Source organism: Aegilops tauschii, chromosome 5 (assembly GCF_002575655.3).
Source record: "Aegilops tauschii subsp. strangulata cultivar AL8/78 chromosome 5, Aet v6.0, whole genome shotgun sequence".
Taxonomy (NCBI): domain Eukaryota; kingdom Viridiplantae; phylum Streptophyta; class Magnoliopsida; order Poales; family Poaceae; genus Aegilops; species Aegilops tauschii.
Genome location: NC_053039.3, coordinates 544,556,201 through 544,582,672, shown reverse-complemented (window position 1 = coordinate 544,582,672; position 26,472 = coordinate 544,556,201). Strand labels below are relative to the sequence as shown.

The 26,472-nt window shown below is 46.1% G+C and overlaps 2 protein-coding genes across 3 annotated transcripts; both read right to left on the bottom strand.

The window, feature by feature from the left end:
- Nucleotides 1–8,943: 8,943 nt before the first annotated feature.
- Nucleotides 8,944–12,704, bottom strand: LOC109765141 (uncharacterized). 2 transcript variants are annotated; one of them, XM_020323916.4, is made up of 6 exons: nucleotides 12,350–12,704; nucleotides 11,574–11,716; nucleotides 10,705–10,755; nucleotides 10,382–10,603; nucleotides 10,138–10,240; nucleotides 8,944–9,704 (listed from the first exon to the last, which is right to left on the bottom strand). In XM_020323916.4, exons 1-6 carry the CDS (start codon nucleotides 12,448–12,450, stop codon nucleotides 9,191–9,193), a joined length of 1,134 nt encoding a protein of 377 aa, XP_020179505.1. In that variant the 5' UTR covers nucleotides 12,451–12,704; the 3' UTR covers nucleotides 8,944–9,190. The 2 variants fall into 2 exon arrangements, with proteins under 2 accessions (XP_020179505.1, XP_020179504.1); XM_020323915.4 differs by having other exon boundaries at nucleotides 11,562–11,716; nucleotides 12,350–12,680.
- Nucleotides 12,705–25,253: 12,549 nt separating this feature from the next.
- Nucleotides 25,254–25,971, bottom strand: LOC109739068 (cyclin-dependent protein kinase inhibitor SMR5). The gene has a single exon (XM_020298177.4). The coding sequence runs from the start codon at nucleotides 25,849–25,851 to the stop codon at nucleotides 25,582–25,584; it is 270 nt and encodes an 89-aa protein (XP_020153766.1). The 5' UTR covers nucleotides 25,852–25,971; the 3' UTR covers nucleotides 25,254–25,581.
- Nucleotides 25,972–26,472: the final 501 nt, after the last annotated feature.

The window sequence follows — 26,472 nt, the reverse complement described above, 5'->3', positions numbered from 1 at the left end:
GCAACCAAAGGCGGACACTGGCCTACAGTCTACCCAAGCGATTATTGGCTGGTCGATTTGCACAGCATGATGATATATCATTACCCTGTTCAAGTCTGATCCTGTTTGTCTTGTATCTAACATTGATAATTCATAGCTTATTTTGATTTATTTATCTATTTTTGTGTGTGTTGGCACACTCCTCTCAGAGCTACTCCCTCCGTCCCAAAATATAAGAACGTTTTTATATTTTGGGACGGAGGGAGTAGATAAAAGCTTAGATAACATGCACAAACTTTTTCGGTAAAGGGCGGTTTTTATTGATTCATAATGTAGCATCAAGGGGATACATGCATTATGAATACACACCCGGTCTCTGCATAATTAAGATGCACACAGCCAACACTAGCACACACACATAATCCTACTAGCAGATATCAAAGTCATACAAGACCAAAGCTATGCCTGGGATGAAGAGAGAAAAAAAATGAAACAATCAAAACAATGAACGAGTACATACAGTATGAAATCTACAACGCACATTGCACGCACAACATCTAAGAATCTGCAAAACATGATTGTCTACCACCCTCCTTTGTTCGTAACGTCCAGACAGATAACCAGATAGCAAAGAGAAGGAAAAGGCGTACCCAACAGGCCTTCCCCCCTTCCCCTGTCTATGTACGTCCGAACTATCCGTAAACCCTCAAACTTAGCCTATATGCGGGAGTACATGAGGACGTCTGAAAATGTTCGGCAGTCCACCACGTCGGACACATCCATTTGGCCCACTTTATCTCATTCTTTATTCTTTCTTTCTTTCTTTTTTTTCATCTCCATCAATCACATACATTTGATCGGACAATCTGAAGGATACAGTTGTGTGCATGAACGATGAGGGTTCAAAGCAGACACTCGTGGATATATACAGTTGTGTGCATGAACGATGAGGGTTCAAAGCAGACACCCTCGTGGATATGTACAGTTGTGTGCATGAACGATGAGGGTTCAAAGCAGACACCCTCGTGGATATATAGGGGGGCGAATTTAGATTAAAGTCTGGAAGAACTGACACGCATAGATTAAAGTCTAGATTCCAGTTAATCTCATTACGCTGTGGGTTACGCCCGTGAATCTTGAGTTCTTCAGCGTAATTTCAACGGAAGAACTAAGACGGAAGTAGATTAAAGTCTGGATTCCAGTTAATCTCATTTTAATTGGAATGCTAGTAACCGGAATGTACAGCTAATCTCTTTTGGAATGCTAGTAGCCTAAAAGCACTTCGACATTCATACAGGCTGAAGTGCACTCAGGAAGGGTCACATTTGGGCATGCCCTTCATTTTTGTTCCAAACATCAGCTAACGATCTCATTACTAACCTGATTTAAGAGTGTAACAACATACCAGCATGATCAATGACTTGAGTGTACTTTCCTTTGCAGATAGTATCTACTGTATGTGGGTAAATTGCAGAAACCATCAGTTTGAGGGCTAGGTTTTCAGAAAACACTAGGTTACAGTTTCTTGACAAATTGCCACTAGTAGAAAACAGGGCTTAGGTCACAGGGCAGTTTTCACATTAGCCCCGGTTCAGTCACGAACCGGGACTAATGTGAGCATTGGTCCCGGTTCGTGAGCCCAGGGGGCCGGCCGGGGCCTCGTGGGCATTGGTCTCGGTTCGTATGGACCCTTTGGTCCCGATTGGTGGTACAAACCGGGACCAATGGGCCACGCTCCTGGCCCACCATCCTTTAGTCCCGGTTCATACCACAAACCGGAACTAAAGGGCTGGTCCTAGTTGCGGCCAGTGTTTAGTCCAACCTCACCAAACGAAGGGCGCTCACACCAGTTTATAAGTCCGTCCCTCTCTGCTTTTAAAGTGAAAATAGATGCCCTTATACAGGGAATTTGACCTAAATTCACAGTAAATTTCATAGAAATTTATTATGAATTTAGGTTGAATTTTCTCTATAAGCGCATCTATTTTCATTTTTTTATATTTATAAAATAAATAAACCTTAATAAAATAAATAAAACTAAATAAACCTTAATAAAATAAAATAAAATAAACTATAGTAACTACAATAAATAAACCTTAATTAATTAAGTAAAAATAGCAGCAAGTAAAATAAATAAAAATAAAATAATTAAAGTAAAAGACATAAGTAATTATAAATAAAATAAATAAATTTTTTGTTGTAAGTAGAAAGAAAACCTTTTCAGAGTTCATTTGAAATGCTTTTCAATTTTAGGGTCTTATAGTTCAAAATAATTAGTAAATGCATGAAAAATAACAAATGAAGTCAGAAAGGATTGACAAATGATGATGTGGCTTTGAATGGTGCATTTTGAACACACAAAAAGACAGGAGTTCAAATAAGTTTTAAAAAATGAAATCCCTTTGTAACAGACGAGTTTCCGGATGAAATCCTGATACTTTGAAAGAGATTGTCCGTTTTGTACACGAAGTGCATCCAGTTTTTGCCGTAACCCTCTCAACTTTCTTGCACATGCTATGTGAATGAAATGATGATATCATGCCAACTTTCAACCTTTCCAGAGTTCATTTGAAATGCTTTTCAATTTTAGGGTCTTATAGTTCAAAATAATTAGTAAATGCATGAAAAATAACAAATGAAGTCAGAAAGGATTAAAAAACGATGATGTGGCTTTGAATGGTGCATTTTGAACACACAAAAAGTCAGGAGTTCAAATTAGGTTTAAAAAATAAAATCCCTTTGTAACACATGAGTTTCCGGATGAAATTTAAACTATTCAAATTTGGAAACTAATGGATTAACAGAAAGTTTATAATTATTCTGAGCTAAAAGCAAAAAGAATAAAAAAATAAAGCAAAAATCAAAAGAAAATAAATAATTCAAAAAACAAAAAAATACTGGAAAAAATAAAAAAAATGCCTCCTAATGGGCCACACAGCCTGCATACGACTAGAAACCCATCTGCACATGGGCCAGGATGCAGGCCCGCAGGCCCAATAGGCCCAACATGGCAATGACAAAGGTAGGCATGTATAATGCCTGCATATTAGAGAGGAGCTCAGCACCTGAGCTGCAGCGCAGCTTATAAACAGGTGTTGAGCTCTCTCAGCTAGCGAGGTGGGACTAAACTTCCCACCGCACCGCGCCAGCACATTAGTCCCGGTTGGTGGCTCCAACCGGAACCAATGCTCCCCTTTGGTCCCGGTTGGTGCCACCAACCGGGACCAAAGCCCTCTGCTTCCCGCCCTTTGCGCTGGTGAAATTAGGCCTTTAGTCCCGGTTGGTGGCACCAACGGGGACCAAAGGGTGGGTATTGGTTCCGGTTGGAGCCACCAACCGGGACCAAAGCCTTTGCTATATAAGTAGCACTTTGGAAATTTTCTGATTTCCATCGCCAGTGTCCCCCCTCCCGACGACGCCGCGAGCTCGATCTACGCCGCCAGGCTGCCCCGTCGTCGTCGTCGTCGCCAGTGCCCCCGAGCCCACGCCATCGCCCGTCGCCGTCGTCCTCCGCCCCCCCCCCCCCCCGCCGCCGTCGCCGTCGGCCTCCGCCGCGCGCCCCCGAGCCGTCGCCCCGTATACGTCACCGTCGCCGCCCTCCGCCCCCGGCCCGCCGCGGTCGCCGTCGCCCTCCGCCACCCTATGAGCGCCGCCCCGATCCCCTCCTCCTCCTCCCTGTAATGGCCGCCGCCGCTGCCGCCGCGCCCCCTAGCTATAGTAGTTAGATTTGTAATTTAGTTGTATTAATTTGTAATTTAGTTGTTGTAATTTAGATGTATTAATTTAGATGTGTAGTTAGATGTGTAGTTAGATTTGTAATTTAGTTGTATTAATTTGGATGTGTAGTTAGATTTGTAATTTAGTTGTATTAATTTGTAATTTAGTTGTTGTAATTTAGATGTATTAATTTAGATGTGTAGTTTAGATTTTTCATATTTAGAAGTCATTTATGTATGTTCATATTTAGAAGAAAAAGAAGGAGAGAAAAAAGGAAAATAAGAAGAGGAAGAGGAAGAAGAAGAAGAAGAAGAAGAAGAAGAATAAGAAGAAGAGGAGAGGAAGTAGAGGAGAAATAAATAAGAAGATGAAAAAGAAGAAAAAAAGAGTAGAAGAAGAAGAAATAGAATAATATATTATTCTATTTTTTCTTCTTCTCCTCTATTCCTTCTTCTTCTCCTCTTTTTTTCTTTTTTTTCTTCGATGTCCTCCTCTATTCCTTTCTTCTTCTCCTCTTTTTTTCGTCTTCTTACTCTTCTTATTTTTTATCGGGTATGTCGTTGTCGATATATGTACCCCCCTCCCCGATAACTTTTAGTAAGTACTACTTAGAAAGTGTTTAATAGAATTAGTTAGAAAAATAACAGAACTAGTTAAACTAGCTAGTTTATTTGTAGTAAGTACTACTTTATTCTATTTATAGTAAGGAAATTAATAGAACTAGTTTGTTTTTTTAGTTAAAGCAATTATTCCCGCATCGACGTCGACGATGCCTATCCCGCATCCTCGTCGTCGACTCGACGGAGGAGGCCGGCTTGATCAGAGGGGCCATGTCCGGGACTGGGCTCCGCCGGGCTGGTTTTGGGAGGTGCTACCTTCCGGTTGGCGTAGGTTGGTGAGGAACCAGCCCATCGTTGACCCGATCCTTGTTTGGTGGCGCTCGCGTGGGCCAGTGACGGTGCCGAGGCTTCCGGACACCGCGGAGGAGGTACGTCAGCGTGTCAGCGAGGAGGACCAGCACGTCCGTCGCTACATGGTTGCGTTGGAGTGCAGGTTCGACAGTACCTGGCAGGTTCTTCAGGGATCTCACTGGAGCTATGATCCTGTGATGGTTCCGTCCCTTTGGGTGTCCACCGCCCGCGCCGATACCCGTCGGGCGCTACTGTTCTAGCTGTACTAGCGATGCTATATGTATGATAGTATTCGAGGTGTATTAGTGATAATATTCGGCGATGTACGGACGCATGGAGATGATGTAGTTTTGCTTATAATTGAATGCATCCTAATTTGAATACTACTTTATTTTGTGATTTGATTTTGCTTATTGAATGCTCAAAGTGGAAAACTACTCCGATCCTACTTTGAATGCTAAAATTGGAGAGCACTATGATTAGTTGATAGCTTATAGGGTTTTTGTTTTCGCAGAAATCTAGGAGCCCCCCCCCCCCGGCCCCTCCATCATCCCCGCCGTCGTCCCCGTCACCGCCCCCTCCGACATCGAGGTGAGACCAGCCAAATCCTCTTTTAGAAAGATAATTAAACGATATTTCGGGTTGACTGTAAGTCTGTCGAGTCTCCACCATATATGAGAGGACGAAGAATCCCGACTGTTGTAGTGGGGGTAGCTTCTCCTTCGTTCCCGTGTGCTAGACAATTTGGTGTAATGCACTCGAGAACGAAAGGAGGAGCTACCATCACCGACGGTCGCAAATGTCAGAGAGGAATCAGTGAGGGAGAGTTCCACCATATATATATGAGAGGACGAAGAATCCCGACTGATGTCGTGGGGTCGCTTCTCCTTTGTTCCCGTGTGCTAGCTAGACATTTTGGTGTAATGCACACGGGGACAAAGGGAGAAGCGACCATCACCAACGGTCGAATGTATACACCACGTGAGCTGAGAGTTTTCAAGAAAAGACTCGACAAACCGATAGTCAACCCGTGATGAATAATAATGATCTAACTTAGGTTCTTTAGTACATATATTTAATTGTAGATGTTTAATATTTGAATTATATATGAACATAGGAAATGTCGTACTCGGACGACGAAAGTCTCCCGGGGGAGTGCGACTGGTGCCACGACGACCGAGGTCAGTGCGACAGGCCTCACCTGGACGAAGATCGGGGCTTCAGTATTAAGCTGGAGGAGACGTTCGATGTTGAAACGGTACGCAACGACGACAAGTGTTATTTTTTCGTAATTAAGCACGACTTCAACTATTTCAACGTGTACTTTTCATCTTTTACAATTCGGCTAGCTTATCCCATGCCATGCAAGACGCTACGTCTTAGAGAGGATGGGTTTTGAAGACCATGAAAGTATGGAAACAAAGAAAATTCACCTAAGGACCCATCATGATATAGATTTTGAAGTAAAGCTGTATAATTCTGAGAGCGTAACCCATTTTGGTTGCAAAAATTGGGAAGCATTTTGCAAGATGTATGGTTTTGATGAGGGTATGCTTGTCACCATGGATCTTGGTGATCCTGACATCGAGCAAGACAATATGGACATTTGGGTCCTTGTTGATAAGCCTCCAATTCTACCGCTATGTGAGTTTCTCAAACATAGTTATTAGCTAATTTATATTGTTCATTTCAAAATAGTTGACAGCTTATTTTCATTGACAGCTTATTTTGATTGTTCAAACAATGTGCGGAACATGGTAGACAGAACCTACTACACCGATGGCTCTGAGTTAACTTATAAGGAGAAAACTCATCTGGTCGGATTTTGTACTGATATTGAGAATTACAATATCTACAATCAAACTCCTCATCATTATGGTCCTCCATACGTGCCACTAGTGCACGTGTTGAACTACGGTAACTACTATGGAGATACCCTGGTAAGATTTCTTACTATTATGACATCCGTGCATATTTTGCATAGTTCTAAAACTAGTGCATTATCATTGCTAACTATGAAGTTATTACTATGTTTTTCAACAGATAGTCCCAGAGAATTGTGTGCCTCATTTGATGTATCAGAATGGTAGGCTTGATGTTTTGAATATACAACCAGGTCATCCTACGAATCTCAACTGTCCATACCGGATTTCTAAAAGAAGTGGAGACATGCAAATCAATGAATGGAAAAAATGTATGGACAGTCGCAAGGAGCTTCTTGGAAGCAAAAGGAAGCGAGGCGCAAGAATTGGAGACAGGATGATCTCCATTCTCCATAATGGAGAGTCAGGGTCTATATTGTTTTATGCTATTTTACCTTAAAGAGGGTATTTCGGTCCTACCTAATACTGATGATCATGTGCTAAGAACAATTAAGTAGGGTTGGTTCGATGACTGTGAGGATGATGATCGTATGACTTGTTATTAATAACGAGTAGAAGTTGTATGATGATGATTAGTAGGACTTGTTATTATATATGATGATGCATGATGCGTGCATGAAGAGTTATTATATATCAGCGGGTGAAATGAACATGGATTGGATTGAAGTGAAGGCAACATGCATGTGGTGCGTGTCGAAAGTAGTACAATCCAAACTTGATCAAGTCCGGATTAGTATTACTTTCCACATGCACCACATGTTGCCTTCACTTCAATCTAAGCCATGTTTAGGCATAGCAGTACGTAGCGTTGGTAAACCAAGCACGGAGATATAAGAGAGGACACTTCTCTCTAATAGCTACCTAATAACAACCTAAATTAACCCCCCAAAACCCCCAAACCCCCCCCCCTTTCAAAAAAAAACAAAAACCTCAGATCCTGCCAGGTGCTGACGCGTGGATGCCTATTGGTCCCGGTTGGTGGCACCAATCGGGACCAAAGGCCCTCCTGCCTGGGCTCCCCGCACCGGCCACGTGGACGGCCTTTAGTCCCGGTTCGTGTAAGAACCGGGACTAAAGGGCTAGGGCATTAGAACCGGGACTAAAGGCCCTTATGAACCGGGGTAAAAGCCCCTTTTCCTACTAGTGTGCACCATGTCTTGTGTAATCTTTTTGCAAAAACCACTGATTGGCGGATCTGGCTCGGTTAAGTGCATTTATGACAGATGGGGCCCCTATTTCGCTGATGTGGCATAGCGTTTTACCAAAGACAGCATTACATGGGTAAAAAAGCGAAAACACCCCCAACACTATTGTCAAAAAGCGAAAACACCCTCCCGATTCAGATCGGGATCTGTCTCTCCCGCACACTATTGCCACTTCGCCTTCGAAGCCAGCTACAGTCCACTCTCCAGCCTCCAGGAAAGCAAGCGAAGCGACAACACCGAACCATCAACCCCAATCATGGCGGCACTCCATCCCCAGCGCCTCTTCTTGGCCCAGCCTTCGTCTTCCCTTCTACCTCCACAGCGCGGCCAGGGCCTCGGCCACGACGGAGCGGCGCCGCCACCTGCCGCGCCGCCCTGCGCGTGCCTTCCGGCATTCGCACCGCGCAGGACGACCTCAGCCTCAAGCTCGAATGGATCGAGGCGCCGCGCGTGCCGGCCTCCTCGTCGGAGGACGTGTCCGTCGAGAAGCTCCGCGCCATCGCGGAGGCTGCCGCAGACCGCGCGGAGATGCATGACATCATCGGCAAGCAGCGCGACAACTGGAACCACCTGCTGCTCCACTCACCAACTCCCTCACGCTCGCCGCCTCTGTCATGGCCGCGCTCGCGCCCGCCGCACCGGCCGTGGCCGCGCTCAAGGCGTCCGCGCTGTCGCCCCGATTTGGCCCCCAGCACCGCCACCTCGTCCGGATCCGGCGAGGGATGCCGCGTCGCGGCCCCGATTTGGGCTTCCGTGCGAGGAGACGCCCAGTGCGAGCTGCCGGACCCGTCGAGGGATGCTGCGCCGCGACCCCGATTTGCCCTCCAGCGCGAGGAGCCGCCCAACACCGGCTGCCGGATCCGGCGAGGGGTGCCGCCCCCTCCCCCCGATTTGGCCTGCTGCGCGAGGAGGCGCCCGACGCTGGCTGCGTTGGCCGCCCCAACCAGTTGCGAGGATGAACGTGGGCTGGTTGCTTTTTCCTTTTTGATTTAAGGGTGTCTCTGTAAAATCTGTGGACGAGTTTGTAAAATTATATTAAAATTGACCTGGCACGAAATATTACGCCACGTAGGCAAAAAAGGGCCCCATCCGTCATAAACGCGCTTAACCGAGCCAAATCCGCCGATCAGTGGTTTTTGCAAAACAATTACACTAGACGTGGTGCTTTCTGCAGCGAATCTGTATCCTAGTGTTTTTCGCAAACCTAGCCCTCAAAGTGGTGGTTTTATGCAATTTACTCACTGTATGTGGCACTCAACAAGTGTGCATTAAGATCATTGCTTAAGAGGCAAAGGATAATAACACAAGCATCTGTCAAACTCGCAAAAAGAAAACACTCGAATCAACCTCTCAGCTGATCAGCGTAGTACAACCATTGTGGCAAATAATAAAGGTTACTAAAGGCAGAATCACTAGACTTTTCTACCATTAACGCATGCTCTTCAGCCTCCCACAATATCCGCTGGGTTCCACCAAGAACTAGAGCCGGAGACGGTCACGGCCCTAGCAGCAGGGGCGGATCCTTCTTCCCGCTGCCCGAATCGGAGTCCTCCGCTGGAGCAGGCCTCGGAGCGGCCCACGCGCGGAGCGGCGGCTCGAACATCTTCCCCGCGACGTCCGGCGGCGGCTGCTGCGGCCCGTCCTCCCCCGGGAGCACCACCAGGCCCTTCTCCCTGAGAGACGACGGCTCGCCGTAGCACTCCTTCCAGAGGGAGTCCACCAGTTGCCGCTCCTCACGGGCTGCTTGGAGGTCGTCGGCGTCCATTGCGCTTATGCCTTCGATTCGGCTCTTCAGGACGTCTTTCAGCTTGTCCTGATCAGGTAGAGCGTTGCTGGCAGCTGGTGTCTTGTCGCGTGCCAGCTCAAGAAGGCCGCCCAGGGCAGCCTCCCGGACTCCAGAATCGTCACTGGATGCGAGGTGTATCAGTTGATTCGGAAGACCAATCTCTGCAGCGACGTTCCTATCCGCCTTATTGTTCAGCAGGTACTGTGTGAGATGCAGAGCTTTCCTGAGATGATACAGACAGGACAACCGTTACCGTTATGGACATTCCAGGTGCGTAATTCCAGTAACAACAGAATTTTCTTAGCCAGAATCAACAAAATTAGTACAAAAACACCAGCATGAATAGACCGTGCAAATGTTGGTAGGATAGTTTCATTAGCAAGGTTGATTAACAACTTAACATGTTTATTCACAGCGCTAGAATTCTTGTGATAACTCTTTAGTGATGTGCGAATGTAGACCATTTCTGAACAGAGAACCTGGTTGCCCCAGTTCGACAACAGAAAGCCAGATACAGGGAAAGTTCAGAGTACTGTTCTGGTGTATATTTCTTGTCCTAACAAACTCAACCAATTCAAAAATTCTCTTATGCAAATATCCAATGGTGTACCATAGTAGGATAGGCACATAGCGGTTCTAAATACCACAAAACATACCTCTGAAGTCTAGCATCATCAGAACCAAGTGCATCTTTCAGTGCAGCATGTCCATTTCCTAGACGAAATGCAGCAAGACCGGACTGGTTATTGCGAATCAGAGCTGCAACACAAGGGTATGAAACCAATTATTAGCATGAACAACAAAAGAGAACTACATGAAGTTGAACTAGTGGTCCTTGCATGCGATTTTCTTATCATATATGAAATGCACAAATACAAAGACAAAGAAGAAATGGCTTACAAGAGATAGCTCCAAGAGCTTTTGTGCGTGCAGTCGTGCTAGGATCAGACCTGAAGTTTGTCAATAGCGGCTCCAGTCCATTAGATTCCATGACAAGTTGCTGGCTTTTCGGGTTATTCTGGACAACCGTACTGACAACTTCTGCTGCCTTTGCTCGGATGCCAGCATGTGAATTTTTCAAGTAACCAAGTAGAGGATCTAGTCCACCAATAGAATGAAGATCTGCTTGGACAATTCAAACATTTAACAAATTCCATATGGTTAACCGCACTACAACTATTTAAAAGCAGATAGATCATCATTTGGCTCATCAGTGATCTTACCATTTGCCATATCAATGGATTCCACATGCTCTTGTAACTCATCAAGCATATCTGCGCACAAAGTTGGAAAATGTTTAGCTCAATGAACTTTAGCATGCACCGACAAATCAGAATCGGGTGCGAAAGGTACTTTTAAACATACATGAACAAAGGTTGTTAAAGGGAAAAGCAGGGTCTGATCAAAATAATCATCATAAGATGCATTTCTAATTGAAGTGGGAATGGTACAAATTCAGCAGCACACAAACAGAGAAACTTCATGGACTGTGACGAATATCTACCTCACCCCAAATGTTTATCAGAAAGTGTCAAAGAATGAATTTCTTACTTTCTATCAAACAACAGCAATTACTTCTGCCAAAGATATTACTTGCGTGAATTCCAATGCCACAAGGCACACATATTGCACAATCAAGTAAAAAAATTAAAATAAAATTTGCATCATAAAGGGAGAAGAACAGCAAGCCAACTGGTTAAAAATCAGTGCAGGAATAACTGCCCTCGTTACCGTCAAGCCTATCCATTCACAGTATTTGCCGCGTTTTTTTATCTATCATATCCATCAGCTCGGGCATGCAAATGCTATGAATTTAACCAAGTATCCTCAGCCCTAGTTTTACGCTCCAAGCATTAAAAATTTGCTAGTTGCATGTTGTAGAGCACATACGGCACACAACAGCCAGTATCTTGAGCGATGGAAATGCTCTCAGATGTGAACAATAGCATCCAAACAGTCTGTGGGGTATAAAATTGCACGTCTAACATAAAAGCAGCTATAGGTAACTACAACAGGAATGTGAAAGCATGATAAGAAATATGTAGGTTTGAGAACACGATGATGAAAAAAAGGGGAACACCTGAGAAGGTACCTTCAATGTTCTCTGGATTCACGCCATGAGACTGCAACACATCATCAGGGGTTTTCATCACCTGGGCTATCTCCTTCATCCTGCCGACGACATCGATTGTGTTCGCCCGCATCGCCTCCATAAACCATTTCCTGTCCTCCTCGCTGCAAACCGAAAATCAGGGGAACTATTAGCAACAGGAATACTCACCGGCCACTCAGAATATCTTTCGGTCATTTCGCTCTCCAAGAAAATTCAATGGCTCCAACAAGTAAATAAGCCTTCAATGATCGAACAGTACCTCGAGTTCAAGAATCAAACAAACAAATTAATGGCTCAGTGACGGTTACTACAGCTTCATCTGGCTAATTATAGTGCTACATCCAGACAAAAGAGTCGCATCAATCCAAATGGTATAGAACAATATTCAAACATAAAGGCAGACAACAATTTTAGCGAGACAATACAGCTAGAGCTTCGTGAATTCGTGATACACAACACGAACTGGTAGTACTACAATTAACTGAACATCCCAACTGATACAGACTAGAACATACCAGTAACTCCAGCCTTAAAATCTGAATCACAATTGACACATAGCCTTAAAACCTAGAACCAGTAACTCAACTCTATAAGCCTTCCTTCAAATCCGAAAACCCGCACCAGACTCATCCCCAGAATCTAAACGGGGGCCGAGCAACGAAGCGGAGCGGGCAACTAACTGTGTACGAGGAGCACGAACGACGCGGGGGCAGGTGGGTTTGGGGGAGGGGATCTGGGCGGGCGGGCGGACGGACCTGAGCGCGCGGGGCGGGTTGGTGCCGTCGCTGCCGTGGGCGAGGCTCCACTTGAGCAGGCCGTTCCAGTCGGGCCCGCCTCCTGCTCCTTCCTTGGCCATGGCCTCACGGTTGTCGCCGGAGCGGAGAGACGCTGCTGCCGGTGCTGCGGGAACGATTCCTCGAGTCGTGCGCTGCCGCGGGAAGTAGTGGTGGTGGTGGTATAGCTTCTGGCTCCTCCCCTTCCTTTTGTAGTGCTCCCTTTGATTGGATTGGTCTCTCCTCGCCTTCGTCGGCCGTGGCGTGGTGGAGACGGAGGGACCGTTGGGCGGCGGCGGGGTCTGGAGTGTTCCGGAACCTGCGGTGTGCTTCCTGTGGTATGGAGGAGAAGCGTCCTGGGCCGGTTCCAGTTGCCGCCGCATCGGGTCTTCGGCCCGTGAACGAACAGTGTGGAAGGCTTATTTTTGTTTTGAGGATCGTGTGGAAAGCTAGGCCTACATTGGGCTATATTAGGCTATACAGCTCAGCCCTCGGCCGCTCACTTGTTTGTTCTCTGAAAGTGCCTCCTCTTTGGGCCGTGTACGCTGATTTTTCTCTCCCTGAGAGAAGAATATGCCTTTGTTACTCAGAAAAAAAAGAATATGCCTTTGTCTAAAAAAATGCCTCTAGATCCCCACAAAAAGGAGAATATGCCTCAAAAAAAAATAGAAGACAGGAATACACTGTTTGGTTTGGCTTCGGAGATTGGGGCTGTGTTTGGGATCGCCACCTGTGTCTATCCCGCCAATTCCTTGGATGGTTGGATGGTTAGATGGACAATGATATCTCTAACCCGCCAGAGTTCAATTTCTGAATTTATTTCAGGATTTTTTGGTATGCGTGTTTAGTGGGAGAAGACGTTCTAATCGATTAGAGGTGGTGACTTCGTAAAATCTCAAGATGATATAACGTATACGCCCGCATCTGTACTGTGTTAAAAGAATCTTAATAGTGGCCAAAACATTGGTCTTTGAATGATTATCATTTTTTTGGCAGGCCAATGTCCATTACCAATGCTAGTTCTTCTTTTTTGGGTGAGCTCTTATTTCTCAATTTTTCAACAGGAATCAACAATTACGTTCATCAAAAACAAAAATCAACTAAAAATTCTACGACATTAAACTGAAAAATGATATATTCCCCAAAAAAGACAATGATACAAAGTTGGACGGAAAAAAGGCCAAGTAGCACGTGAATGGACGTTTGGCTCCCGTCCTCCCACTAGTAGAAAACGGATCTTCAAAACCGGTTCGTAAGGGCCTTTAGTGCCGGTTCTGCAACCGGCATTAAGGGTGAAGACTAAAGACCCCCCTAATACCGATTCGGCACGAACCGCCACTAAAGGCCCACCACGTGGCGTGAGCTCGCACCGTGGTATGGGGGAGCTTTAGGGTGTGTTTAGTTTCAGGCACCAAGTGGAACGGCATGGATCCGACCCATCCCTAGGCCTTGTTCCAGCGTTTGGTATACAAATGGAACGGAACCCACTCGTTCCCGATAAACGAATATTCCTTGTATATCCGGAACCGAGCGATACCTCCAAATCGGCCAGACCACGCGGAACGGGCGTCTCTTTCTCCTCCCCCAACTCGCACACACCCTTCAAATCTCAGCGCCGCCACTCCCCCGGCCCGACTCCACCTCTCCCCCTCTCCGGCGTCGGCTGTCCGTCTCGTCCCTGTCGTCCCGCCTCCTGCTCGTCTTTCTCCCACACAGCCGGCCATCGGCATCTTCAGCTCTACCAGCGACAGAAGGAGGAGAGGCCATCTTGCCGCGGACACATTCAGGCAAAGGAACGAGGAGCGGCAGTCCGGTCGCAGGCACATCTGAGCGGTAGAAGCTGCTTGCTGTGCGGCGGCAGCGGCTAAGGAGGAGTGGAGCAGCGGCCGTCCTGTCGCAGGCACATCTGCGCGGCCGCAGCGGCTAAGGAGCAGTGCAGCAGCGACCAGCTCTGGCGGGCGGCGGCAGTGGAAGGAGCCGCAGAGACCATGGACTGTGGCCGTGGCTCGTGGCTGGCCGAGTGGTGGCCTCACCTGCAGCAGCGGCGTACACACATCCTCTACTGCAGAGGAATTGGCATGCGGCGGCTACGCCAAAGTGAATCAGGCTCTGCTCCATCGTGCTCCTACTCCCTCTTGCAATTTGTGCCTGTTCACGCCTTTGGAATTTGTGCATACCCCACCATTTGTTGAGAATTCTTTCTAGATTTGTTTGTAAATAGATTGTGTATAGATTATTGATGTCATTTTATTTGGCATGATTGTGAAGCAAAATACAAACTGTAGGTGATGAAAAAAATGTTGTTTTGGTACTTAAATAAAATGCTTTCAACATAAAATTAATGTTGCACATATTACTGGAAAAGCAAACACTACTTTGAAAAAAAATCATTCCATTGCATTCCACCAACTAAACATGGAGATGTAACCGTTCCATTCCACCTAACTGTTCATACCAAACACAGAGATGGAACCATTCCATTCTTGTGGAATGGAACCATTACATTACATTTTACTTGGTTCTTCAACCAAACACGCCCTTAGTACCGGAACCGGTACTAAAGTTATTTTTTTTTTGAAAATTTTGAAAAAAAAATTGATTTTTTTTTCAATTTTCTGAATTATTTGATGATTTAGTCTGTAATCATGCCTTTTAACTGCTCAAACGTGGATCACTCATTCCAAATCGTCTAACTTTCCGGCCGGTCACCCATCCTCTCACTCCGCTAGCCTCAGCACGCTAAATTTCAGAGTTCTATTCTCCCTACTTTCCAAGTCTGCACTTGTTGTTTTCCTGACAAATGTAAGCTATCAATCCTATTAACCCTCAGCAGTTTAGCTTGAGCATTAGGTCACACGTTTCACCGTTTGAGTTTGAAACTATTATTCTAGAAAACAGTAATTATTTAGTAACACTAATATTTCTTGAATAAGTTTGACCATAGTTTGACCATAGTTTGACCAGATTTGATCGAAATTCAAAAAATTGAAATAAATATTTAGTAACACTAATATTCTTGAATAATTATGTAGTAACATTAGTACTTCTTGAATAAGTAGTTTGGCCATAGTTTGACCAGATTTAACCAAAATTAAAAAAACTAAAATTTGAGCATATCTTTTTTTCCTTTTGGAATTTGAGGATTCTAAAAAATTGCAAACAGGCCAAAATCGGATGCGGATTTTCGTGCTGAACTTTTTGATATATTATACTTTTTTTCCGACATCGTATGCAAAAGTTATGGCCGTTTTATATTTTCCTTATACTTTTTGCAAAACATGTCCAAATTTAAGTTTTCAAATTTTCCTAACTAGTAGATGTACTAATATAACTACCTCTCGAAGGATTTTATTTTTTGAAGTTTTTATCATTTTCTTTTGATTTTTTCGAAACTGAAATGGCGATACACCGGGGGTAGAGTTTGAAAATTGCCCTATAGTCCCGGTTTGTATCTCCAACCAAGACTACAAGTCAGACCCCTTTAGTCCTGATTCGTGACACGAACCGGTACTAAAGGTTAGCCCTTTAGTACCTGATTCGTGACACGAACCGGTACTAAAGGTTAGCCCTTTAGTACCGGTTTGTGCCACGAATCGGTACTAAGGTGATCCTGGGGCCCCGGCCTGACGCCAGCCTGCCATCACCCCTTTAGTACCGGTTCGTGACACGAACCGGTACTAAAGGTTCAACACGAACCGGCATTAATGCATAGCCGTTCGAACTGGCACTAATGATTGTTAGAAATATGCCCTAGAGGCAATAATAAATTGGTTATTATTATATTTCCTTGTTCATGATAATCGTTTATTATCCATGCTAGAATTGTATTGATAGGAAACTCAGATACATGTGTGGATACATAGACAACACCATGTCCCTAGTAAGCCTCTAGTTGACTAGCTCGTTGATCAATTGATGGTTACGGTTTCCTGACCATGGACATTGGATGTCGTTGATAACGGGATCACATCATTAGGAGAATGATGTGATGGACAAGACCCAATCCTAAGCCTAGCACAAGATCGTGTAGTTCGTTTGCTCAGAGCTTTTCTAATGTCAAGTATCATTTCCTTAGACCATGAGATTGTGCAACTCCCGGATACCGTAGGAATGCTTTGGGTGTGCCAAACGTCACAACGTAACTGGGTGGCTATAAAGGTGCACTACGGGTATCTCAAAAAGTGTCTGTTGGGTTGGCACAAATCGAGACTGGGATTTGTCACTCCGTGTAAACGGAGAGGTATCTCTGGGCCCACTCGGTAGGACATCATCATAATGTGCACAATGTGACCAAGGAGTTGATCACGGGATGATGTGAGTTACGGAACGAGTAAAGAGACTTGCCGGTAACGAGATTGAACAAGGTATAGGGATACCGACGATCGAATCTCGGGCAAGTAACATACCGTTAGACAAAGGGAATTGCATACGGGATTGATTGAATCCTCGACATCGTGGTTCATCCGATGAGATCATCGTGGAACATGTGGGAGCCAACATGGGTATCCAGATCCCGCTGTTGGTTATTGACCGGAGAACGTCTCGGTCATGTCTGCATGGTTCCCGAACCCGTAGGGTCTACACGCTTAAGGTTCGATGACGCTAGGGTTATAGGGAAAGTATGTACGTGGTTACCGAATGTTGTTCGGAGTCCCGGATGAGATCCCGGACGTCACGAGGAGTTCCGGAATGGTCCGGAGGTAAAGATTTATATATGGGAAGTCCTGTTTTGGTCACCGGAAAAGTTTCGGGTGAAATCGGTAATGTACCGGGACCACCGGGAGGGTCCCGGGGGTCCACCAAGTGGGGCCACCAGCCCCAGAAGGCTGCGTGGGCCAAGTGTGGGAGGGGACCAGCCCCAGGTGGGCTGGTGCGCCCCCCACCAAGGCCCAAGGCGCATGGGAGAGTGGGAGGGGGCAAACCCTAGGTCCAGATGGGCCTTAGGGCCCATCTAGTGGGGCGCCCCCCCTCTCCTCCCCTTGGCCGCCCCCCTTGATGGGATCTAGGGCTGGCCGCCTCCTCTTGGGGGTGGAAACCCTAAGGGGGGGCGCAGCCCCCTCCCCCCCTATATATAGTTGAGGTTTGGGCTGCCCAAGACACGAGAACGTCTCTCTTTCGGTGCAGCCCTACCCCTCTCCCTCCTCCTCCTCTCCCGCGGTGCTTGGCGAAGCCCTGCGGGATTGCCACGCTCCTCCACCACCACCACGCCGTCGTGCTGCTGCTGGATGGAGTCTTCCCCAACCTCTCCCTCTCTCCTTGCTGGATCAAGGCATGGGAGACGTCACCGGGCTGCACGTGTGTTGAACGCGGAGGCACCGTTCTTCGGTGCTTAGATCGGAATCAACCGCGATCTGAATCGCTACGAGTACGACTCCCTCATCCGCGTTCTTGCAACGCTTCCGCATCGCGATCTACAAGGGTATGTAGATGCACTCCCCTTCCCCTCGTTGCTAGGTTACTCCATAGATTGATCTTGGTGATGCGTAGAAAATTTTGAATTTCTGCTACGTTCCCCAACAGTGGCATCATGAGCTAGGTCTATGCGTAGTTTCTATGCACGAGTAGAACACAAAGTAGTTGTGGGCGTAGATGTTGCCAATTCTTCTTGCCGTTACTAGTCTTATCTTGTTTCGGCGGCATTGTGGGATGAAGCGGCCCGGACCGACCTTACACGTACGCTTACGTGAGACAGGTTCCACCGACTGACATGCACTAGTAGCATAAGGTGGCTAGCGGGTGTCTGTCTCTCCCACTTTAGTCGGAAAGAATTCGATGAAAAGGGTCATTATGAAGGGTAAATAGAAATTGGCATATCACGTTGTGGTTTTACGTAGGTAAGAAACGTTCTTGCTAGAAACCTATACAAGCCACGTAAAAACTTGCAACAACAATTAGAGGACGTCTAACTTGTTTTTGCAGCATGTGCTATGTGATGTGATATGGCCAGAAGATGTGATGAATGATATATGTGATGTATGAGATTGATCATATTCTTGTAATAGGAATCACGACTTGCATGTCGATGAGTATGACAACCGGCAGGAGCCATAGGAGTTGTCTTTATTTTTTGTATGACCTACGTGTCATTCAATAACGCCATGTAAATTACTTTACTTTATTGCTAAGCGCGTTAGCCATAGAAGTAGAAGTAATCGTTGGCGTGACTACTTCATGAAGACACAATGATGGAGATCATGATGATGGAGATCATGGTGTCATGCCGGTGACAAAGATGATCATGGTGCCCCGAAGATGGAGATCAAAGGAGCAAAATGATATTGGCCATATCATGTCACTATTTGATTGCATGTGATGTTTATCATGTTATGCATCTTATTTGCTTAGAACGATGGTAGTAAGTAAGATGATCCCTCACTAAAATTTCAAGAGAAGTGTTCCCCCTAACTGTGCACCGTTGCGAAGGTTCGTTGTTTCGAAGCACCACGTGATGATCGGGTGTGATAGATTCTAACGTTCGAATACAACGGGTGTTGACGAGCCTAGCATGTACAGACATGGCCTCGGAACACATGTGAAACACTTAGGTTGACTTGACGAGCCTAGCATGTACAGACATGGCCTCGGAACACAAGAGACCGAAAGGTCGAACATGAGTCGTATAGTAGATGCGATCAACATGGAGATGTTCACCGATGATGACTAGTCCGTCTCACGTGATGATCGGACACGGCCTAGTTTGACTTGGATCATGTATCACTTAGATGACTAGAGGGATGTCTATCTGAGTGGGAGTTCAATAATTAGATGAACTTCATTATCATGAACATAGTCAAAAGGTCTTTACAAATTATGTCATACGCTTTAGTTCTACTGTTTAAGATATGTTCCTAGAGAAAATTTAGTTGAAAGTTGGTAGTAGCAATTATGCGGACTGGGTCCGTAAACTGAGGATTGTCCTCATTGCTGCACAGAAGGCTTATGTCCTTAATGCACCGCTCGGTGTGCTGGCCTCAGCGTCGTCTGTAGATGTTACGAAACATCTGACATACACGTTTTGATAACTACGTGATAGTTCAGTGCGTAATGCTAACGGTTTAGAATTGTGGCACCAAAGACGGTTTTTGAAACGTCGCAGAACATGTGAGATGTTCCGAAGACTGAAATTGGGATTTCAGACTAGTGCCCACGTCAAGAGGTATGAGACCTCTGACAAGTTTCTTAAGCCTGCAGACTAAGGGAGAAAAGCTCAATCGTTGAGCATGTGCTCAGATTGTCTGAGTGCCACAATCGCTTGAATCGAGTGGGAGTTAATCTTCCAGATAGATAGTGATGGTTCTCCATAGTCACTGCCACCAAGCTATTAGAGCTTCGTGATGAACTATAACATATCAGGGATAGACATAATGATCCTTGAGCAACTCGCGATGTTTGACACCGCGAAAGTAGAAATCAAGAAGGAGCATCAATTGTTGATGGTTAGTAAAACCACTAGTTTCTAGAAGGGCAAGGGCAAAAGGGATACTTCATGAAACAGCAAATCATTTGCTGCTCTAGTGAAGAATCCCAAGGTTGAACCCAAACCCGAGACTAAGTGCTTCTGTAATGAGGGAACGGTCACTGAAGCAGAACTACCCTAGATACTTGGTAGATGAGAAGGCAGGCAAGGTCGACAGAAGTATATTGGATATACATTATATGAATGTGTACTTTACTAGTACTCCTAGCAGCACCAGGGTATTAGATACCAGTTCGGTTGCTAAGTGTTAGTAACTCGAAATAAAAGCTGCGGAATAAACGGAGACTAGCTAAAGGTGAGATGACGATATGTGTTGGAAGTGTTTCCAAGGTTGATGTGATCAAGCATCGCATGCTCCCTCTACCATCGAGATTTGGTGTTTGCGTTGAGCATGATTGGATTATGTTTATCGCAATACGGTTATTCATTTAAGGAGAATAATGGTTACTCTGTTTATTTGAATAATACCTTCAATGGTCTTGCACCTAAAATGAATCTCGATCGTAGTGATACACATGTTCATGCCAAAAGATATAAGATAGTAATGATAGTACCACATACTTGTGGCACTGCCACTTGAGTCATATTGGTATAAAACGCATGAAGAAGCTCCATGTAGATGGATCTTTGGACTCGCTCATTTTTGAAAAGATTGAGACATGCGAACCATGTCTATTGGTATATATGCATGAAGAAACTCCATGCAGATGGATCGTTTGGACTCACTTGATTTTGAATCACTTGAGACATGCAAATCATACCACATGGGCAAGATGACTGAAAAGCCTCGTTTTCAGTAAGATGGAACAAGAGAGCAACTTGTTGGATGTAATAAATTTTGATGTGTGCAGTCCAATGAGTGCTGAGGCATGCAGTGGATATCGTTAAGTTCTAACTTCACAGATGATTTGAGTAGATGCTGAGTGTATTTACTTGATGGAACACAAGTCTGAATTATTGAAAGGTTCAAGTAATTTCAGAGTGAAGTTGAAGATCGTCGTGACAAGAGGATAAAATGTCTGTGATATGATCATAGAGATGAGTATCTGAGTTACGAGTTTGGCACACAATTAAGACATTGTGGAAAGTGTTTCACAATTAATACCGCCTGGAACACCATAGTGTGATGGTGTGTCCGAACATCATAACTGCACCCTATTGGATATGGTGCATAACATGATGTCTCTTATCGAATTACCACTATCGTTTATGGGTTAGGCATTAGAGACAACCGCATTCACTTTAAAAGGGGCAACACGCAATTCCGTTGAGACGACACCGTTTAGAGAAACCTAAGTTGTCGTTTCTTAAAAGTTTGGGGCTGCGCAGCTTATGTGAAAAAGTTTCAAGCTGATAAGCTCGAACCCAAAGCGGATAAATACATCTTCATAGAAAACCCAAAACAGTTGGGTATACCTCCTATTTCAGATCTGGAAGCAAAAGTAATTGTTTCTAGAAACGAGTCCTTTCACGAGAAAAAGTTTCTCTCGAAAGAATTGAGTGGGAGGATGGTGGAGACTTGATAAGGTTATTGAACCGTCACTTCAACTAGTGTGAAGCAGGGCACAGGAAGTTGTTCCTGTGGCACCTACACCAATTGAAGTGGAAGCTTATGATAGTGATCATGAAACTTCGGATCAAGTCACTACCAAACCTCGTAGGACGACGAGGATGCGTGCTACTTCAGAGTGGTATGTGATCCTGTCTGAGATATCATGTTGTTGGACAATACTGAACCTACGAGCTATGGAGAAGCGATGGTGGGCCCATATTCCGACAAATGGTTAGAAGCCATAAAATCCGAGAGGATCCATGTATGAAAACAAAGTATAGACTTTGAGAGTACTACTTGATGGTCGTAAGGCTGTTGAGGTAAATGGATCTTTAAGAAGAAGACGGACATGGACGGTAATGTTACCGTCTATGAAGCTCGACTTGTGGCAAAGAGTATTTCCACAAGTTCAAGGAGTTGACTACGATGAGATTTTCTCATCCGTATCGGTGCTTAAGTCCGTCGGAATCATGTTAGCATTAGCTGCATTTGTGAAATCTGGCAGATGGATGTCAAAACAAGTTTCCTTACCAGTTTTCGTAAGGAAAGGTTGTATGTGATACAATCAGAAAGTTTTTGTCGATCCTAAGGATGCTAAAAGGTATGCTAGCTCCAGCGATCCTTCCATGGATTAGAGCAAGCATCTCGGAGTCAGAATATACACTTTGATGGAGTGATCAAAGTTTTTGGGTTTATACAAAGTTTGTTAGAAACTTGTATTTACAATAAAGTGAGTGGGAGCGCTACAACATTTCTGATAAATATATGTGAATGACATATTGTTGATCCGAAATGATGTAAAATTTCTGGAAAGCATAAAGGGTTGTTTGAAAGGAGTTTTTCAAAGGAAGACCTGGATAAAAGCTACTTACATATTGGGCATCAAGATCTATAGAGATAGATCAAGACGCCCGATGATACTTTCAAAGAACGCACACCTTGACATGATTTTGAAAGAGTTCAAAATAGATCAGCAAAGAAGGAGTTCTTGGCTGTGTTACAAGGTGTGAGTATTGAGTAAGACTCAAGACCTGACCACAGCAGAAGAGAGAGAAAGGACGAAGGTCGTCCCCTATGCTTTAGACGTAGGCTCTACAGTATGCTATGCTGTGTACCGCACATGAAGTGTGCCTTGCCATGAGTTGGTGAAGGGGTACAATAGTGATCCGGGAATGGATCACATGACAGCGGTCGAACTTATCCTTAGTATCTAGTGGACTAAGGAATTTTCTCAATTATGGAGGTGAAAAGGGGTTTGTCGTAAAGGGTTACGTTGATGCGAACTTTGACACTAATCCGGATGGCTCTGAGTAGTAAACCGGATTCGTATAGTAGAGCAATTACTTGAAATGGCTCCAAGTAGCGCGTGGTAGCATCCACAAAGATGACATAGATATTCGTAAAGCACACACGGATCTGAAAGGTTCAGACCCGTTGACTAATAACCTCTCTCACAAGCATAACATGATCAAACCAGAACTCATTGAGTGTTAATCACATAGTGATGTGAACTAGACTGTTGACTCTAGTGAACTCTTTGGATGTTGGTCACATGGTGATGTGACCTATGACTGTTAATCACATGGTGATGTGGACTAGATTATTGACTCTAGTGCAAGTGGGAGACTGTTAGAAATATGCCCTAGAGGCAATAATAAATTGGTTATTATTATATTTCCTTGTTCATGATAATCGTTTATTATCCATGCTAGAATTGTATTGATAGGAAACTCAGATACATGTGTGGATACATAGACAACACCATGTCCCTAGTAAGCCTCTAGTTGACTAGCTCGTTGATCAATTGATGGTTACGGTTTCCTGACCATGGACATTGGATGTCGTTGATAACGGGATCACATCATTAGGAGAATGATGTGATGGACAAGACCCAATCCTAAGCCTAGCACAAGATCGTGTAGTTCGTTTGCTCAGAGCTTTTCTAATGTCAAGTATCATTTCCTTAGACCATGAGATTGTGCAACTCCCGGATACCGTAGGAATGCTTTGGGTGTGCCAAACGTCACAACGTAACTGGGTGGCTATAAAGGTGCACTACGGGTATCTCCGAAAGTGTCTGTTGGGTTGGCACGAATCGAGACTGGGATTTGTCACTCCGTGTAAACGGAGAGGTATCTCTGGGACCACTCGGTAGGACATCATCATAATGTGCACAATGTGACCAAGGAGTTGATCACGGGATGATGTGAGTTACGGAACGAGTAAAGAGACTTGCCGGTAACGAGATTGAACAAGGTATAGGGATATCGACGATCGAATCTCGGGCAAGTAACATACCGTTAGACAAAGGGAATTGCATACGGGATTGATTGAATCCCCGACATCGTGGTTCATCTGATGAGATCATCGCGGAACATGTGGGAGCCAACATGGGTATCCAGATCCCGCTGTTGGTTATTGACCGGAGAACGTCTCGGTCATGTCTGCATGGTTCCCGAACCCGTAGGGTCTACACGCTTAAGGTTCGATGACGCTAGGGTTATAGGGAAAGTATGTACGTGGTTACCGAATGTTGTTCGGAGTCCCGGATGAGATCCCGGACGTCACGAGGAGTTCCGGAATGGTCCGGAGGTAAAGATTTATATATGGGAAGTCCTGTTTTGGTCACCGGAAAAGTTTCGGGTGAAATCGGTAATGTACCGGGACCACCGGGAGGGTCCCGGGGGTCCACCAAGTGGGGCCACCAGCCCCAGAAGGCTGAGTGGGCCAAGTGTGGGAGGGGACCAGCCCCAGGTGGGCTGGTGCGCCCCCCCACCAAGGCCCAAGGCGCATGGGAGAGTGGGAGGGGGCAAACCCTAGGTCCAGATGGGCCTTAGGGCCCATCTAGTGGGGCGCCCCCCTCTCCTCCCCTTGGCCGCCCCCCTTGATGGGATCTAGGGCTGGCCGCCTCCTCTTCGGGGTGGAAACCCTAAGGGGGGGCGCAGCCCCCTCCCCCCTATATATAGTTGAGGTTTGGGCTGCCCAAGACACGAGAACGTCTCTCTTTCGGTGCAGCCCTACCCCTCTCCCTCCTCCTCCTCTCCCGCGGTGCTTGGCGAAGCCCTGCGGGATTGCCACGCTCCTCCACCACCACCACGCCGTCGTGCTGCTGCCGGATGGAGTCTTCCCCAACCTCTCCCTCTCTCCTTGCTGGATCAAGGCATGGGAGACGTCACCGGGCTGCATGTGTGTTGAACGCGGAGGCACCGTTTTTCGGTGCTTAGATCGGAATCAACCGCGATCTGAATCGCTACGAGTACGACTCCCTCATCCGCGTTCTTGCAACGTTTCCGCATCGCGATCTACAAGGGTATGTAGATGCACTCCCCTTCCCCTCGTTGCTAGGTTACTCCATAGATTGATCTTGGTGATGCGTAGAAAATTTTGAATTTCTACTACGTTCCCCAACAATGATATCATTAGTATTGGGCCAAACGGGACTAACGTGTCTCACATTAGATGCTTTTTCTAAAAGTGTCCATGGAGGGCTTTTTTTTTGAAAAATCAAAATTCAAATTGTAAACAAGGATGTTATATGTATGTGTGTAAAATTTTAAAGAAAAACATTGAAATGCGACCTGTAAAAAAACAAATTCATGGCCTGAAAGGGTAAATAAGTAAGATTGGCCTGGAAGGATAAATAAGTAAAATTCATCTTCTTTTCACAGTCTCGCTTCAACTTATTTTGCCCTGAAAATTTGAAAATTTACCCACATGTGTGTTAGGCCTTCATGCCTTCATGTATATGTGTGTTTTTTCACAATTTTTTAGAACATAGCAAATATGAAATTTGATGAAATTCGAATTTTTCAAAACCGAGCTCCACGGAGCTCGGCCTCCAAAGACAATATTCCAAGTAGCACAAGGGAGGAACATTTTTGTAAGAACATCTACACGGTACATGCACACTTCTGTACGGCTACACTATCGAACCTTTCCTACTCCTACTCTCCCAACTACATACACCTACCTATGGCCAGCAGGCCAGGGAGGGGGACACACACACACAAGCAGCATTCTTCTTGGTACTGCCATTTTCGCGTCAGGAACTGAAGCAGAAGAGGGACGCGCCCGCACATCTTCCTCTCTCCAAAACCAAAACAAGATGTGCAGCCAACATCCCTGGCTAGTGTCTATTCCCTAGGAGTAGGAGACAGCTAGTTGCTGTAGTCTGCAGAGGATCGTTTACGCGCAGGTGGAGGTGGCGTGCCTCCGCGGCGGCGCGAGCATGAAGAGGGACTCGATGTCCGGCGGCTGGAAGTAGCCACCCTTGGGCGGCTCCCGGCGCGGCGCCGCCTTGCCGAGCTCCACCGCGGGCTTCTTCCTCGGCGGCGGCGGCGGGCACGCCGGCAACGCCGGGATGCGGCAGTCGTCCCTCCTCGGCGTCTCCCACCCCTGCTCCTCCGCCACCGTCGTCACGGTCATGCCATACTCCATCGGCACCTCCACCTCCATATCTCGAGGACTGTCTTCTCCTAGACTCCTACCAAGCGGGTTTGGTTTGAGCAGCAGCTGGCCGGTGAACAAGCTACCAAGAACAAGCAAAGAGAGTGAATGAAGTGAGGTGAGCAACCACGGCAGCCAGGGTGCGGGATTAATATAGCGGTACGAGCGCGTAGCGTAGTGGAGTACAGCGGCATTGCGGTGGCGACGCGGCTCTGGGATTGTGTACTGACTTTGTGACTTACGCCATGAACTGTGGGACCCCGGTGGACGTGGGCTCCGCTGTCGGCGAGACGGGTAAGCGAGGGTGCGCGTGAGGAAGCGAGGCCGGGCCAGGAGAGCCGCCGTACGTGGCGCGGGGTCGCGAACGCGCGGGAGCCGGCGTCGGTCGAAAGCGGGGGAACGGTCTAGAGCGAGGCCCCCCGCCTCGGATCCTCTGCGGCCGCCCCGCTCCCGCGACACGACCGCCAGGGATGGATCACGGCTGGCGTCGCGTCGTGATCGTGCCCTGAAGAAAACCACTGCACACCGACCGTACGGATCCAAGACGCCAATCAAAATATTCCTTTTTTTTCTGTCCGCGAAATATATTTATTCCCCGTTTTGTTCTTTGCGTTGGCGAAGGGTCACATC